The 18,056-nt window shown below is 39.5% G+C and overlaps 1 protein-coding gene across 5 annotated transcripts; it reads left to right on the top strand.

The window, feature by feature from the left end:
• The first annotated feature begins 447 nt into the window (after positions 1–447).
• Positions 448–17,583, top strand: hnrpkl (heterogeneous nuclear ribonucleoprotein K, like). 5 transcript variants are annotated; one of them, XM_034203014.1, is made up of 15 exons: positions 448–606; positions 1,550–1,606; positions 3,753–3,796; positions 6,459–6,531; positions 8,129–8,242; positions 8,628–8,756; positions 10,099–10,424; positions 11,719–11,772; positions 12,050–12,089; positions 12,588–12,603; positions 12,749–12,766; positions 14,237–14,269; positions 14,388–14,455; positions 15,977–16,146; positions 17,223–17,583. In XM_034203014.1, exons 1-15 carry the CDS (start codon positions 460–462, stop codon positions 17,251–17,253), a joined length of 1,320 nt encoding a protein of 439 aa, XP_034058905.1. In that variant the 5' UTR covers positions 448–459; the 3' UTR covers positions 17,254–17,583. The 5 variants fall into 5 exon arrangements, with proteins under 5 accessions (XP_034058905.1, XP_034058906.1, XP_034058907.1 ...); XM_034203015.1 differs by lacking the exon at positions 12,749–12,766; XM_034203016.1 differs by lacking the exon at positions 14,237–14,269.
• The last annotated feature ends 473 nt before the right edge of the window (positions 17,584–18,056 follow it).

Genomic DNA, 18,056 nt, shown 5'->3' with positions numbered 1-18,056 from the left:
AATACAAAATGTGTGAAAATATGTTGGAGCTGCAGAGAAATCAGTATTCTGCAGACTTAATAACAAATCCTTGTATTGTACAGATTCTCTGTAAGAACATACTTATTAGTGGTAATGTGACAGATGTTTCAGATTCGCTCTAAAATCCAAAATCATATTGCAATTCAAGTTTCGAGGCTTTTATTGTCATGTCTGCAGAGCTACAGTGTAGATATGACAATGAAAATCTGAGGTCACCGACTCCTCCAACAGTGCAACACAATAAAACAGATAAAATAGTGCAAGTAAATAAAATAAAATAGTAAACAGTGCAGAATAGTTTATACACAGAGTCTGCAACAACGGTCAAAATAATCGGAATACGCTATTGGCTCCAAACCGTGCAGCCCTATTTCTTCGTCCTGCCGTGCCACATTTGGAAATGGTCGAACTCTACAGAGTGTCGTTGTCTGTTTGTTAATGATGAAACCCCTCGATACAGACTCACCTGAGCTGTGTTCCCTCGCAGGTAAACGGCCAGCGGACGACATGGAGGAAGAGCACGTCTTCAAACGTTCTCGCAACGCAGATGAGATGGTGGAGCTGCGAGTTCTTCTGCAGAGCAAAGTAAACACCGTCAACATGTACACTTAGATATATATGGATATGTGTTAGACTGTTTACCTCCATTGATCAAAGTAGAGAGGCACTGATTTGCATTTTCTTTGCCTTTTCCCAATTTGTGACTGATTTTCTTTCTAAGAACTGTAGTTGGCATCGTACACAAACATTTTATTTAATAGAAAAGTAATTCTATGTTCATATATATCAGCACTTTGGCTCGACCAAAAATCGTTTAAAAAAAATGTTGCTATATAAATAAAACTTGATTTGATATATGAGAGAAGAATCAGAGAGGAAATATTCTATTCTTTGTATGTAGGCTTACAAAGAATCATTTATTACTTATCTATCTAGCACTAATTTACTTCCAAAATCCTATTTAACTTATGTTTGTACAACTATCTTGACTCAAATAGTTTTAATGTTTGATTTTATTTCATTCTCAAATGTAGCATCTGTTAGAAAAATCCTATTTCCCCCACAATAAATAAAAATACTTGTGTGTTCTTCATTAACGCTGAAGATCTAACACACCAAATACGTGTGTGTGTGGCCTAGCATTACTATACTTGTGGGGACCTAAATCTGTTTACACAGTCACGTGTGGGGACTCGCCTCCCTTATGGGGACAAAATGGAGGTCCACCTGAGGGGAATCATTAATTTTAGGGTTAGGCATGTGTTGGTTAAGGTTAAGGTTAGGATAAGTCTCCAGGAAGTGTGTGTGTGTGTGTGTGTGTGTGTGTGTGTGTGTGTGTGTGTGTGTGTGTGTGTGTGTGTGTGTGTGTGTGTGTGTGTGTGTGTGTGTGTGTGTGTGTGTGTGTGTGTGTGTGTGTGTGTGTGTGTGTGTGTGTGTGTGTGTGTGTGTGTGTGTGTGTGTGTGTGTGTGTGTGTGTGTGTGTGTGTGTGTGTGTCACAATCTGAAAACACTTTCTTTTCACCTACAGAATGCTGGTGCTGTTATCGGAAAGGGTGGCAAGAACATAAAAGCCCTGCGCACTGACGTGAGTAAACGGATGATATTCAAAACAATCTTTTGCAACTGAGGAGCAAATTTAAAAGGCTACATTAATATAATCCAGATCTAAATTCCATTTGAAGAGGCTTTTTTGGGGTTCTCCCTTCCCTGTAGTCCTATAGGTTTTCATACATGTAAATAGTCTGCAAAGCCTGAAGTCCAACAAGTGACATCACTAAGGAACACTTGTGCTTCTATTGGCTATCGCTCCAACACATTGTACGTGATAGGCTAAGGGACGGGACATCTCTAAGCGGTTGACCAATCACAACAGAGCCGGCCAGCTAACCAATCAGAGCAGACTGGGCTCTGGTTTCAGACAGAGGGTGAAAAGAGGTGCTGCAGCACAGGCAGTATGAGTAAAATAAAGACGTGTCACAGTAGAGGCACAACATACTGATATACACCTGAACATCAGCAGGAGAGGACTCTTTAAAGTACAGACACTACATACTGATATACACCTGGACATCAGCAGGAGAGGACTCTTTAAAGTACAGACACTACATACTGATATACACCTGAACATCAGCAGGAGAGGACTCTTTAAAGTACAGACACTACATACTGATATACACCTGAACATCAGCAGGAGAGGACTCTTTAAAGTAGAGACACTACATACTGATATACACCTGGACATCAGCAGGAGAGGACTCTTTAAAGTACAGACACTACATACTGATATACACCTGGACATCAGCAGGAGAGGACTCTTTAAAGTACAGACACTACATACTGATATACACCTGGACATCAGCAGGAGAGGACTCTTTAAAGTACAGACACTACATACTGATATACACCTGGACATCAGCAGGAGAGGACTCTTTAAAGTACAGACACTACATACTGATATACACCTGGACATCAGCAGGAGAGGACTCTTTAAAGTAGAGTCACTACATACTGATATACACCTGAACATCAGCAGGAGAGGACTCTTTAAAGTAGAGACACTACATACTGATATACACCTGAACATCAGCAGGAGAGGACACTTTAAAGTACAGACACTACATACTGATATACACCTGGACATCAGCAGGAGAGGACTCTTTAAAGTAGAGTCACTACATACTGATATACACCTGAACATCAGCAGGAGAGGACTCTTTAAAGTAGAGACACTACATACTGATATACACCTGAACATCAGCAGGAGAGGACACTTTAAAGTACAGACACTACATACTGATATACACCTGAACATCAGCAGGAGAGGACTCTTTAAAGTAGAGACACTACATACTGATATACACCTGAACATCAGCAGGAGAGGACTCTTTAAAGTAGAGACACTACATACTGATATACACCTGAACATCAGCAGGAGAGGACTCTTTAAAGTAGAGACACTACATACTGATATACACCTGAACATCAGCAGGAGAGGACTCTTTAAAGTAGAGACACTACATACTGATATACACCTGAACATCAGCAGGAGAGGACTCTTTAAAGTAGAGACACTACATACTGATATACACCTGAATATCAGCAGGAGAGGACTCTTTAAAGTAGAGACACTACATACTGATATACACCTGAACATCAGCAGGAGAGGACTCTTTAAAGTAGAGACACTACATACTGATACACCTGAACATCAGCAGGAGAGGACTCTTTAAAGTAGAGACACTACATACTGATATACACCTAAAAGTGAGTATTATTTCCGCTCTAATGATAAAAAACTAGCAAGCTCATTTGTTCCCAGTCCTCTTGTGATCCAGTTCCCCTCGAAGGCTCCTCAAAGTCTGAGTCTCAGGTCTTTAAATCTCCAAACTGTTGTTTAAATCGTGTCCAATCGTGTCACACTTCCTGTTCCTTCTTCACTCACCACAGTTTTTCACTATTGGGACACAAAGTAAAGCTTGTATTCAATTAAAAATGTATTCCTTCTCCCCCTCTTCCCCCTCCTTCTCCTGTACTTTTTTTGTTTTGCTTTTATTTTCGGCCAACCTTCCTCTCCGTTGTCCATGTACTGGATCGACATGCCCCACCCACTGACGTTGGCCCCGCCCATAAACCGTGCCCCTAAATGTGATTGAAAACCCCCGCCCAATGCCAACCTCCTCCACCACAACCACCACCACAACCTCCACCTCCTCCTCCACCTCCACCTGCAGTTCAATGCCAGTGTTTCAGTCCCAGACAGCAGTGGCCCAGAGCGGTATGTCCCACCAGTTATTGCCTCACTGCCTGATTAGAACAGAGAAAAAAAACATGTCTTTTGATAACTTCTGTTTCATATTTTATACACATGACGGTTTACTTCCCCCATTCCTTACCCCTAAACTTCCCCCCTTTCTTCACTTTGTAAGAGACGTGTGTTGTTTTTCCTTTTGATTTCTCTGTCCATCATTAAGCATCTTCATTGAGTTTGACTTTGTTTATTGACCATGCAGAGAATCACTGACGACCAACCAGGGCTGCACAATATATCGCATCAGAAAATGTACTCAAACACATCATGCTACAAGTTTTCCATGACTTATTTATGCAACTATTTCACGATTAATCAATAAGTAAGGAATTGATCTGACGTCCAGCGCTCTGTCTTTTAACCTCTTTCCTTCTCTCCCTCGATCCTCCGCAGCAACAGTCATTATTATGCTTAGTAGCGGTGTGTTATTGAGTATTAACAACCTCTGAGAAGTCCAAATTGACCAATCAGAATAGAGTATTCCACTCCACCGTGTAATAAGTAAGGGATAATGTGCAGTGAGGCGGCCATTAATATCCACAGCTGACGTTAAATTGACCTGCTGATTTATATGACTGTAAATAGTCACTTGATCCTCCTGAGCAATGGTCTGTTATCCTTAACAACGATCTGTTATCCTTAGCAACGGTCTGTTATCCTTAGTAATGTTCTGTTGTACTTAGTAATGGTCTGTTATCCTTAGCAATGGTCTGTTATCCTTAACAACGGTCTATTATCCTTAGTAAAATTCTGTTATCCTTAGCAACGGTCTGTTATCCTTAGCAACAGTCTGTTATCCTTAACAATGGTCTATTACCCTTAGTAAAATTCTGTTATCCTTAGCAACAGTCTGTTATCCTTAGCAACGGTCTGTTATCCTTAGCAACGGTCTGTTATCCTTAGTAACGGTCTGTCATCCTTAGTAACGGTCTGTCATCCTTAGTAACAGTCTGTTATCCTTAGCAACGGTCTGTTATCTTTAGTAACATTCTGTTATCTTTAGCAACGGTCTGTTATCCTTAGCAACAGTCTGTTATCCTTAACAACGGTCTATTACCCTTAGTAAAATTCTGTTATCCTTAGCAACGGTCTGTTATCCTTAGTAACGTTCTTTTATCCTTAGTAACGTTCTTTTATCCTTAGTAACGTTCTGTTGTCCTTAGTAACAGTCTGTTATCCTTAGCAACGGTCTGTTATCTTTAGTAACATTCTGTTATCCTTAGCAACGGTCTGTTATCCTTAGCATTGGTCTGTTATCCTTAGTAATGGTCTGTTATCCTTAGCATTGGTCTGTTATCCTTAGTAACGGTCTGTCATCCTTAGTAACGGTCTGTTATCCTTAGTAACGGTCTGTTATCCTTAGTAACGGTCTGTTATCCTTAGTAACGGTCTGGCATCCTTAGTAACGGTCTGTTATCCTTAGTAACGGTCTGTTATCCTTAGTAACGGTCTGTTATCCTTAGCATCGGTCTGTTATTGAGTATTAACCTCTAAAATTGACCAATAACAATCCGGTATTCAACTTCGCTGTGTGATAATATTTTTTTTAAATGTCCTATTGGAAATATGTTGCTTGTCAGACTTAATAGATCAGAAATAAATATCATTATGTAGAATATTAATTTCACTATCTAATGCACACAGACACAGTAGCATTAGAAGCTTTTCTTTGGTTTTGCAGTTACACGCTAACAAGCATAGCTAATGAACACAGTGAAAAAAAGTCTGCAAGCTTGTAATCGTGGATGTATACAATGCAAGATTCAAAAATATTTGCAAATACTTTATGAGAAAGATCCTGCATTCACGATGATTCTACTGTGGTATTACCCAATATAACCATCACAACATTTTCTTATGATTCAAGTAAAAATAAGCTTTTAGTACCGCTTTCACAGATCGATGAGTTTTAATCTAGCCTACAATCTTTAGGGCGACAGTACTGCATTGTTTTTCTATCGCAGAAAAAAAGTGTCCTTCCTATATCGTGCAGCCCTACAACAAACTACCTACTGGGAGTTAGCATCATGTTGGTTAGCGTCACAAATGTCCCTTCCAGTGATGTTTTTATTTCACCATAAACTTGTAGAAACTCTCGCTCTGTCCTCTGTGGCCCACTTTGCCCCACTTCCTCCCCCCTTTCTCCCCCAATGTTGTCAACATCACTGTCAATGATTTCTGCGAGAGGCTCCGCCCACTTTTCTGTCACTCATCATTAATGTCTTCTTCTTTATATCATTGTGCTCCATCCCTTATGTCAAATTTCTCCCAGGAAACATCCGATCAGAGCTCCATACCCTCCTCCGACCCCAAACTACACCCCTCTGCTCTTTTACTCTTCTTCTGACCCCCCAACCTTATCCCAACCCCTGATCAATATAAGAAGACGTGCTGGTGGTGAAATCGTGATTTCAAAAGCTTTTGTTTGATTCCCCAACTTCCTTGTGGTGGGATTGTTATAGAAGACCCCCCTCTCTCTCTCTCTTTTTCCCTCCCGACTTTTTGTGGCCACGTCCCCCCCCCCCCCCCCTCCTGCTCCCAAAATGATCTTATATTGAGTGCATGTCAATTGTTCTTCTTTACATCCTATAATGCCTTGATTCGATTCGGCCGACATTGTTCCTGACAGAATCCTGAGCGTGAACGCCAGCATCGACACGATCGGAGACATTCTTCTGAAAATCATCCCTACTCTAGAGGAGGTAAGTCAACGAGTTTAAGACGCGCTATTCTGCTATTTTGGGGGTTTTCCCTTTCCCTGTAGTATAGGTCTTTGTGCATGTAAATGGTCTGCAAAGGCTAAAATCCCAAAGTTCTGGAACATTGGGACAGTATGTTACAATCGCGCTCCTATTGGCTAGCTCTCCAACACATTGTACATGATAGGCTAAGGGGAGGGACATCTCTAAGCGGTTGACCAATCACAACAGAGCCGGCCAGCTAACCAATCAGAGCAGACTGGGCTCTGGTTTCAGACGGAGGGTGAAAAGAGGTGCTGCAGCACAGGCAGCATGAGAGAAATAAAGAGCTTTTTGAACATTAAAGCATGGAGACATGTCCCAGTAGAGACACTACATACTGATATACACCTGAACATCAGCAGGAGAGGACTCTTTAAAGTAGAGACACTACATACTGATATACACCTGAACATCAGCAGGAGAGGACTCTTTAAAGTAGAGACACTACATACTGATATACACCTGAACATCAGCAGGAGAGGACTCTTTAAAGTAGAGACACTACATACTGATATACACCTGAACATCAGCAGGAGAGGACTCTTTAAAGTAGAGACACTACATACTGATATACACCTGAACATCAGCAGGAGAGGACTCTTTAAAGTAGAGACACTACATACTGATATACACCTGAACATCAGCAGGAGAGGACTCTTTAAAGTAGAGACACTACATACTGATATACACCTGAACATCAGCTGGAGAGGACTCTTTAAAGTAGAGACACTACATACTGATATACACCTGAACATCATCAGGAGAGGACTCTTTAAAGTAGAGACACTACATACTGATATACACCTGAACATCAGCAGGAGAGGACTCTTTAAAGTAGAGACACTACATACTGATATACACCTGAACATCAGCAGGGGAGGACTCTTTAAAGTAGAGACACTACATACTGATATACACCTGAAAATCAGTAGGAGAGGACTCTTTAAAGTAGAGACACTACGTACTGATATACACCTGAACATCAGCAGGAGAGGACTCTTTAAAGTAGAGACACTACATACTGATATACACCTGAACATCAGCAGGAGAGGACTCTTTAAAGTAGAGACACTACATACTGATATACACCTGAACATCAGCAGGAGAGGACTCTTTAAAGTAGAGACACTACATACTGATATACACCTGAACATTAGCAGGAGAGGACTCTTTAAAGTAGAGACACTACATACTGATATACACCTGGACATCAGCAGGAGAGGACTCTTTAAAGTAGAGACACTACATACTGATATACACCCGAACATCAGCAGGAGAGGACTCTTTAAAGTAGAGACACTACATACTGATATACACCTGAACATCAGCAGGAGAGGACTCTTTAAAGTAGAGACACTACATACTGATATACACCTGAACATCAGCAGGAGAGGACTCTTTAAAGTAGAGACACTACAGACTGATATACACCTGAAATTAGCAGAATATGACCCCTTTAATAGAAATTGTGAGTGGCCAATATTTCGTATTTAAGGGTTGGAAAGAGTTTTGGGCTCTACGGACCACTCTGATGTTGCTTTGTGTTTTTTGTTTTTAGTACCAGCATTACAGTGGGACAGATTTTGACTCGGAGCTTCGCCTGCTGATCCACCAGAGCCTGGCGGGGGGGATCATCGGGGTGAAAGGAGCCAAGATTAAGGAGCTGAGAGAGGTAGGACAGAGGCCAGATTAACAGGAGATTAATTGTTAAAATAATCAAGTTTGTTTTTAACAATGACGTTAAATACATGTATGAAAACACTATATAACCATTATTGGTTAGTTCTGTATGGAGGACTAAAGCTGCCCAAACAATAAATAAATGCAATAATGCTGAAAATGTAATTAAAAAAAATGCTTTGTAATCAAATAAAATGTAAACTAAATATAATTAATTCATAAATAATTAAATACGGAAATGTTTGTCTGGCACATTTCATGTATGCATATTTTAGTGTAATTATTTATTGCAATGGCAGCATTGTCCTTCCATAGCTTAGTAGCAGAGTTATCAAAGTAGATTTAATTGGTTTAATATGTTCCTGTTTCCTGCCCAGAACACCCAGACCACCATCAAGCTGTTCCAGGAATGCTGTCCTCACTCCACCGACAGAGTGGTTTTGGTCGGAGGGAAACCAGAGCGAGTCGTCGAGTGTATAAAAGTTATCCTGGAGCTGGTGGCCGAGGTCAGTCTTAATTTACTTTATTACATGGCTTCAGAGGTGGGAAGTAGTGGAGTACAAATACTTTGTGACTGTACTTAAGTACATTTTTCTGGTATCAGTACTTTACTCCATTACTTATTCTTCTGACGACTTTTTACTTTGACTTCTTACATTTTGAACACAAATACCTGTACTTTCTACTTCTCACATGTTGAACACAAATACCTGTACTTTCTACTTCTCACATGTTGAACACAAATACCTGTACTTTCTACTTCTTACATGTTGAACTCAAATACCTGTACTTTCTACTTCTTACATGTTGAACTCAAATACCTGAACTTTCTACTTCTTACATGTTGAACACAAATACCTGTACTTTCTACTTCTCACATGTTGAACTCAAATACCTGTACTTTCTACTTCTCACATGTTGAACACAAATACCTGTACTTTCTACTTCTTACATGTTGAACTCAAATACCTGTACTTTCTACTTCTCACATGTTGAACACAAATACCTGTACTTTCTACTTCTTACATGTTGAACACAAATACTTGTACTTTCTACTTCTTACATGTTGAACACAAATACCTGTACTTTCTACTTCTTACATGTTGAACTCAAATACCTGTACTTTCTACTTCTCTCATTCTCCAAACAGCTGGTTCCTTTAGTCTGAATGTGTGTTTGGTGCGTGATCATTATTCTTTAGAGTCATTGCGTGCCTATTGATTTGAACACGATCCGTGTATCCATCATTTCCTGGTCTTCTCTAAAGAAGAGGGACCAATGGAAACGTTGTCATGTTGCCGTTGTTCAGCATGGAAACATTCATTAGCTAACAATGACATTATTGTTCTATTAATATAAAGGGAGCTCAGGTACTCTTTAAAACAGCTGCTAGTTATGGGTACTTTTTACTGAAGTACATTTCAAATCCTCTTTACTTTGACTTGAGTAAAGAAGTGTAGTCAGTACTTCTACTTTTACCTGAGTATTTTTAAACACTCTGTACTCCTACTAACTAGAGTAAAGGATGTGTGAACTTTTCACATCTCTGCATGAATACTCGATTCTGATTGGTCAATTCGGACATTTTAGAGGTCAATATGACAACAGCACAGACTGCTGTTTTTCACAGTTTTTACTCGTTATATAATTACATTGCATTATATAAAGACAACTTTAAATCTCATAAAGTAAATGTTAAATAAGCAATCTTTTTTTAGTTTTTTACCGCATTTTTAATTACATTTCCAGAAATACATGTTGTGAAATAATAAAATAAAATAAATAATGAACAAATAAATACAAGTTAGATAGATATATATAATTTCCTTTTACCTTTTTATTCCACAGGCGCCTATCAAAGGCCGAGCGCAGCCTTACGACCCGAACTTCTACAACGAGACGTACGATTACGGCGGCTTCACCGTTGTTTTCGAGGAGCGAGGCAGGCGACCAATCGGAGGGGGGGGTTTCCCCATGAGGGTTCGAGGGGGCTTTGATCACATGCCTCCCCCCTCCAGAGGCAGCAGGCCGATGCCCCCCTCCTCCAGACGGGACTATGATGACATCAGCCCGCGACGGGGTCCTCCTCCTCCTCCATTGAACAGAGGAGGAGGAAGAGGAGGGAGCCGAGCGAGAAATCTGCCTCTTCCTCCTCCACCGCTGCCAAGAGGAGGGTGAGGAGAGGCACTTTAAAGTCAACAAGGGTTTAAAAATAATGGATAAAATACAATAAAAAGACAGTAAAAACTATGAAATACCATAAAATGTCGGACTCAAGAGGACAGACGTAGGGACATCTAAGCTCTCTATCTATGGGCTTTATTTAAAAGGAAGGTCTTCAGAATCAGAGACGGTTTAAACGTCCCACAGTGGGGGGCATGTACAATACATTTGTAAAAAAGGGGAGGAGTTGAGGGAGTTGTACCGAAGGATTTAGTCCTGGTGTGTTTTTAGAAACCAGGCACATAATTACTATGATAAGACATAATGGGAACAAACAGTTCCTAAGCAATGATTACTGTGGTGTGGTTAGAAGTGTTAAAGGTCACCTATCATGCTATTTTTAGGCAATAGCATAGGTCTCAGATATATAAAAAACATCTCTATGAAGTGTTTTGCTCAAAATACCAAACAGATCATTCTAGCCATGCCTCATATCCCTCTATTTCACTTCCTGTTTCAAAAGTGCTGATTTGGGTATAAAGCTTTAAAGAGGAGGGGTCTGAGCTCATGCGGGACCCGGCAGCTACTGTCTAAACTAAATGCTGCCGTGATGAAACGCCATATCATGGATTATCAAGGATCTAAAACAGTTTGGAGCTCAAAGGCTTTCTCTCTTGCCGGTTATACCACAAGGTGAGTTCCTTTTTACTTCCTGCTTCTTCACACACATGCTCTCCAGTACAGGTCAGCTCTGAGTGTTAGCGATGCTAATGTAAACACCGACCATATTACGTCCAAAACAGTCGGGCATTGTTTCTGATAGCAACGTTTCTGATTGGGCCGTGGGTCCACATTTCAGATATGACGTCATATCGGACGCAAATCTGGATCAGCTCCGTTGTTCCCCGTTTTTAGAGATTTGGGTACGGAGGAAAAGAGAGAGGGTTTTATTTCCTGACGCTGCGTGAGTTCCCCGACACACCGGGGACACAGCGGGGACACATGTTGATGTATAAAAGACATCAAGAAGTGCATTTTGCGTGATAGGTCCCCTTTAAGTAAAAAATCAACAACAATAAAAAGGGAATTAATCAAATAAAATAACAAAAAATAAATGTTTTTATGTATTAATAATGTTCTCCTGCTTATTTATTGTAATTTATCTATACATGTCTTTTTTTTTGTTAATTCAAAAGTACATTTTGAATGTGTCAATTGTAACGGCAGCTTTAGCCCTCCATAGAATAGGAACCGTAGGAAGTTTGTATTTTAGTTTTCCAACATTTTCGCTGTCCTTGTTTCCAGGGGGGACAGATTCTCTCACGGCAGTTATCACGGCGGCATGGACGACAGACAGAGGTGAGGACTGGGCAGGATTATCAATAACTCATGATATGATAGAGATATTATATTATATACATTTATAAAATACAGAGGTAAAAAAACACCACCAATTCAGAGTCTGAGCTGATCACAGGTCATCACACAGTCTGCATGTCCCTTCCTGCAATAAGTATTATACCTAAACAAATCAGTGTAAAATGAACCTAAATCAAATGTAAATGAATTGGTATAAAACATGTATTTGTTTGATGTATAAATGCATTTAATATAATATAATTATATGTGTGTTTAGTGACAGAAGAGGCCGAGGAGGAGACCGTTTCGACAGCATGGTGAGTGTGTGAATATGTGTCATGTCTTTTATTGTGAAATATGTTTCAAACGCGGTGATTGGGATTCCTCTTTATGAGTGACACACACAATGCCTGTGTGTGTGTGTGTTCGCACACTGATCCAGGGGCCTGTTGTTGCCTGGCAACAGTTGTCTCCGTGGTTACCGCGGAGCAGCTGAGTACGTAGTCCGGAGATCCACCGGTGCTAGCACAAATGAACTTGAGCTGAAAATAAAAAAACCTGAACAGGCGTCCTTTAGGCCTGAACTGCAAGAACATATACATAAGAACATGTTTAAAGTATTTCTAAAAATGTAGGGAAAAATATGGCGGGATTCAAAACTGCATTTATTGAATTTATAGGATTCAAATAATTACAATGTAATACGATATTTTGTACACAGCTAATGCTAACACCAGCACTATCAAAATGTCCTTATTACGCCGTCCTTTAAACTGTTTCTTGTTCATCTTGTTTCCTTTCCATCGATCACGCAGGGTGGAGGAGGATATGGTGAGTGACATTCATTATTGACTCAAACAAAGTCATGTCATTGTTTTAATTGTGGTAATAATTAGTTTTAGACATGTTGCGTATTGTCCACTTCATCAGGGACAATGATCTTTCTTTAATGCAGAGTTTCCTAATTGTTTTTCAGACAAGGAACACTCAGAAGGTAGAAGAACTACTGGGGACCCCCTAACGATCATACATACACAACGAGAGAAATAGGAACATATAACGGGTTTTTAAATCAATTGCCCCACCCCAACATCAAATAACCGATATAAATGAAATTGGCTAAAAGTAGTAATGCAATATATTAACATTTCAAATTCAGAGAAATGGGATCATTATAAGTTGATTTCAGAAAACACACACACACATGCACACACACATACATACACACACAGCCATACATATGTACACACACACACATACATACACACACACAGCCACACATATGTACATACACACACACACATACATACATACATATACATACACACATACATACATACATACATACATACACAGCCACACATACACACACACACATACATACATACACATACATACACATACATACACACACAGCCACACATATGCACATACACACACACACATACATACATACACATACATACACATACATACACACACAGCCACACATATGTACACACACACACATACATACACACACACACACAGCCACACATATGCACATACACACACACACATACATACATACATATACACACATACACATACATACATACACAGCCACACATGTACAAACACACACACACACATATGTACACACACGCACACACATACATACACACACACAGCCACACATATGTACATACATACACACATACACATACATACACATACATACATACACATACATACATACATACACATACACACACACACACACACACACACACAGCCACACATATGTACATACATACATACACACACACACACACACACACATACATACATACATATACACACACACACAGCCACACGTATGTACATACACATACATGCATACATACATACACACACACACAGCCACACATACATACACACAAACACACACACACACACACACACACCACTTCAGGGGACCTTACATTGACTTACATGCATTTCCTGGAGACTTATCCTAACCTTAACCTTAACCAACTCATGCCTAACCCTAACCAAGTCTTCACCCTAAAATGAATGACCCCCCTCATGGGGACCTCCATTTTGAACACAGATTCTGATTATCATATAATAAAATCACTTTTTTATTCAGATCAGCTTATATTGTTATACTATTTTACATTTAGAAAAATATTATTTTTGTTGAACTAAATGCTGTAAATGTAATATATCATGGTACTTTACACTTTGTAATTTACATTTAAAAATAATAAACACAACATTATTAACTATTTTAGATTTTAAAATGATTTTAAATACATCATAATAATTTAGATACATGTAATCTCTCCCTGGGGGTCCCTGTGCCTCACTTTCCTTATTCTTTAGAGCACATGGAGGCAGGAACGGTTCACTTTAGGTTTTCCATCACTCTTCCTCCCGTGGTGTCTTTTCATTTCTCACTCTCTTGTTTCCTCTCCTAAAGACAACAACTCCTCCTGGGAGCACTTCCAGTCTGGTGAGTGGGGATGGATTACATGTCTCTTCTCTCTTGACCCCTCACCTAAAGGGCTTCTTGTTGCATGCGTTAGTCAAAGATAGAACCACCTGAAATGTTCTTTATCTCCTGATTTCAGGCGGCAGAGGATCGTACAGCGACATCGGAGGCCCAGTCATCACAACACAAGTCACCATCCCAAAAGACGTGAGTGTCCAAACAAAATGCTGCAAAAAAGTTAATTTAGTTAAATATGGAGTTAAAAAACACCATGCTGTTGCCAAAATATCCAATCAACAGATTAGCAGTCAGTCTAAAGCACTTCCTGTTTGTAAAAAGTCAGTGTAAGCATGAAACATTGATTATTTTATCCTCAATCCGAGCCAGATAAACACATCTACTGGTGTAGTGTGGACCCTTCATACGGATGAATAAAGTTGCCATTACTAGGGTTGGGTACCGAAACCAGGAACTGAAAAGAACTGGAATCGAAAAGCAGAACCAGGAATATATATATTGGCAAGAAAACCTACAAGAGATTGTACAGTGCGATCAGAGAGATACAGGGTGTTTCTCAATGTCGAGGACGCTTGCTTGGTAGGACATGTCTTCCGAGTCACTTGCTTCAGAAGCGAGGCAAGAACACTTCCTGGCATTCGGAAAACGAAGAGTGGAACAGGCGAGCAAGTGTGCAGGTGTGCGTCATGAGAGGCCCCGCCTTACATTTTCCGCCACAGATTTGGGGAAATTAGTCCGTGCGCAAAGCATTGTGGGGATTTTAAGACCGGAGTCTACACATGTGCAGCCTCGACATTTCTTGCTACGAAGTACGCCGGGCTCGGTAGTATGCTTGAAATAGTGTCTCTGGAGCAGCTTTACTCGACATTGAGAAACACCCACTGTATGTCCACGTTTCAGAAATCAAGAACCGAAAAGAACTGGAATCGAAAAGCAGAACCAGGAATATATATATAACTGAAACTGAATATATATATTTTTTTATTAATATATTTGTTATTCCTTTTTAAATATATTTCAATATTTATTAAAATACCAAGAGAGAAATAGAAAATAGGGAAAAAAAATAACAAACACAGAAAATAATAAATCGTACCATATTTAAATATGAAATAAAAATATATAATATGCAAATTAGTTTTTGCTTTGATAAATAAACAATTTATTTTTGGATGTTTAGTTGTGTTCTATTCATGTTTTTTTATTTAAACGCACAATTATGAAAATGCCGACTTTATTTATACGTTATAAACCACACATGTTGCTGTAAATAAAGACCTTCAGGATTCCTACGGTCATTCAAAACCTGGAAAAGTCATGGAAATTCAAAATGCAAATTCCAGGCCCTGGAAAACCATATTTTTCCCAAAGTTTTGGAAAAGTCATTGAAATGTAACTAAAGTTGCATCAAATATAATTATATGTTATCTAATCGCCGAAATAGTAATACTATAACGATAATAAATACTGTATCGTATGAAACGTACAATGGCATTTAACTGACGAGGGATTTTAGTTGCTTTAACGTGTAGAAAGCCTACTATTGGATTAGTCTTAGATAGGCACAACATGTTCCAGACCTTATTTTCCTGTTCCAAGTTCAAATAAACCATTTTCAGTGGAACGCTGAGTAATGTTTTTGGTCGTGGAAAATTAGGTAAAGGTCATTGGTGAAAAGGTGTGAACCCTGAACCCTCCTTTGCTCCCCAGCTGGCGGGCTCCATCATCGGGAAGGGGGGCCAGAGGATCAAACAGATCCGCCACGAGTCCGGAGCCTCCATCAAGATTGATGAGCCACTAGAGGGCTCCGAGGACCGAATCATCACCATCACGGGCACACAGGACCAGATCCAGAACGCCCAGTACCTGCTGCAGAACAGGCACGTTCTCCAGTGACCCCCCCCCCTCCCCCCCCCCAACCCACAAAGAGCTGCTATCTGTGGGTCGGCTCTGCATGGAAGTAAACATGGGTTTTGTTGCTGTTTTTAAGATAGTTAATTTGCTTTATTGAGTGTCTGCAGCCGGGTAAAGCACACACAAAGAAATACATCAAACACATTATGAGCCTGCTGTCATTCTGAAGGGGAACGCTGCAGGTGAAGGAAGTACAAAATATAGATGTCTCCTTAAATCTTCCCCAGATCGTTAGTATAATAAAGGCAATCATTGTTCCTATTGAGGTTTAGAAAATGTTGTATTTGCAAGATAGGCATTATGTATTAAAATCTGTGTTAATTTGGATTTGTTAGGTTAAATGTTCTTGTTTCATTTTCAGTTTTGATAATCTTTGTTGTTTGTATTTTGAGGAATAAAAAATGCTCCATAAATCAGGCTCTGTTTTGAAATGTTTAATTAACAAATATAACAATTAAACTTCCCCTGTTGGTCATTAGAACAATCCTTTTTTACATTATACGCGTTCTTAAATGTTGTGTTTTAATGTGCTAACGATGCATTCATGGATTTCTGGAATCGGATATTTGCCATTTTCAAAATTCTTTATTATTTTGAGTAGAGATTTTATATTCTTAAAATGTGAGGACCTGCTGCTTCTGGGAATAATATGGAAATATATACTTATTATATATAGAATTGTCAACCCTTTTTATAAACACAACAATGGAGAAAGTAATGATTCCACAAACAATCATAAGCTTTAGCCTTATCTGAAATCAGTGTAACCTTTGGACGTAATGCAAAGCGCCTTTAAGAGAGAAACATATCAGTGTTTTAATGTTGAGTTTCAGACACTTCCTCCTCTCCTTCTCTCCTTCTCTCCTTCACTCCTTCTCTCCTTCTCTCTACATGTCTAAGCAGTCATGAAGCTTTTCTATTTATTGGCATGCTTTTTTAAATGCTGTCATTCCACAATAAAAATGTGTGTGTGAAGCGTCCGATCTCCTCTTCCAATAAATATTCCTAATGTTGTCCTACTTTCATGTGTTTCTGGTTTCAGTGTGAGGCAGTACTCTGGTCGCTTCTTCTAGAAAAAGGAGAGCGATAAAGAAGAAGAGTGAAGCCATGCCGCCATACTGTTTCCTCCTCAGAGCCGACATTCCCCTGCTTCTCCTCCCCTTTTCTTTCTCACAAAACACAACGATTTTCCTTTGAATCTCAAATCTGTCGGACAGATTCTCGTGGAGTGAACTCATCTGTGTTTTTCTGCTTTATTTCAGTGCAGCATGCAGAATGTAATCTCTTTGTAAAGACATTTTGTTTCTTCCCCTCCTTAAAACCTTTAAGCACACTTTCAAAATGAAGCTGCATGGTGTCCGAATGGAGAAGTACCATTAAAATAAACTTTGATTTTTACTCAATTTCAGCATACTTTTAAAGTGCTTTTTTGTAAGAGGGGGCTTTATTGAAGTAGTTTGACATTTCCTTCTTGCAAGAGCTTGGTTGGTTCTTATGTGTGTATGAAAATAAATCCTACTTAAAGAGGCCCTATTTTGGTTTTGGGGATTTCCCAAATAGATGTCCTACTTTTGCTTTAAGTTGGGATACATGTGCCAGTGTGATGAAGCAAAATGTGTGTATATATTTACATGAAGTAAACATTAGTGTCATGAGTGCTGCCGTTAAATAGGCCCTACTTTCTTGGAAGGAGATTGCGCCATCAATCAGGTTAGGTCATCTTTTTTTAAATGTCTTTTCTGCCGCTCATGACTGGCTGTGATTCAACCTTATCTGTTTGATCCATGAGTGTGTTTAATTTTGAAGCATTTTTAAAGTGTGTTTCGGAGCATACAGAGTCCATGTTGGTTGTCCTGTTACCTCCTGCAGGAGTTTA

This window comes from Gymnodraco acuticeps, unplaced genomic scaffold (assembly GCF_902827175.1).
Source record: "Gymnodraco acuticeps unplaced genomic scaffold, fGymAcu1.1, whole genome shotgun sequence".
Lineage (NCBI taxonomy): Eukaryota > Metazoa > Chordata > Actinopteri > Perciformes > Bathydraconidae > Gymnodraco > Gymnodraco acuticeps.
This window is presented reverse-complemented; position numbering and strand designations above follow the sequence as displayed.

Bases quoted from the DNA above. Each gene is read 5' to 3' on its own strand.
- hnrpkl (XM_034203014.1), top strand. From the start codon at position 460: ATGATGAAACCCCTCGATACAGACTCACCTGAGCTGTGTTCCCTCGCA. The intron at 607-1,549 runs GTAAACACCGTC...TTTCACCTACAG, and splicing joins GAGTTCTTCTGCAGAGCAAA to AATGCTGGTGCTGTTATCGG. The intron at 8,243-8,627 runs GTAGGACAGAGG...TTTCCTGCCCAG, and splicing joins AGATTAAGGAGCTGAGAGAG to AACACCCAGACCACCATCAA.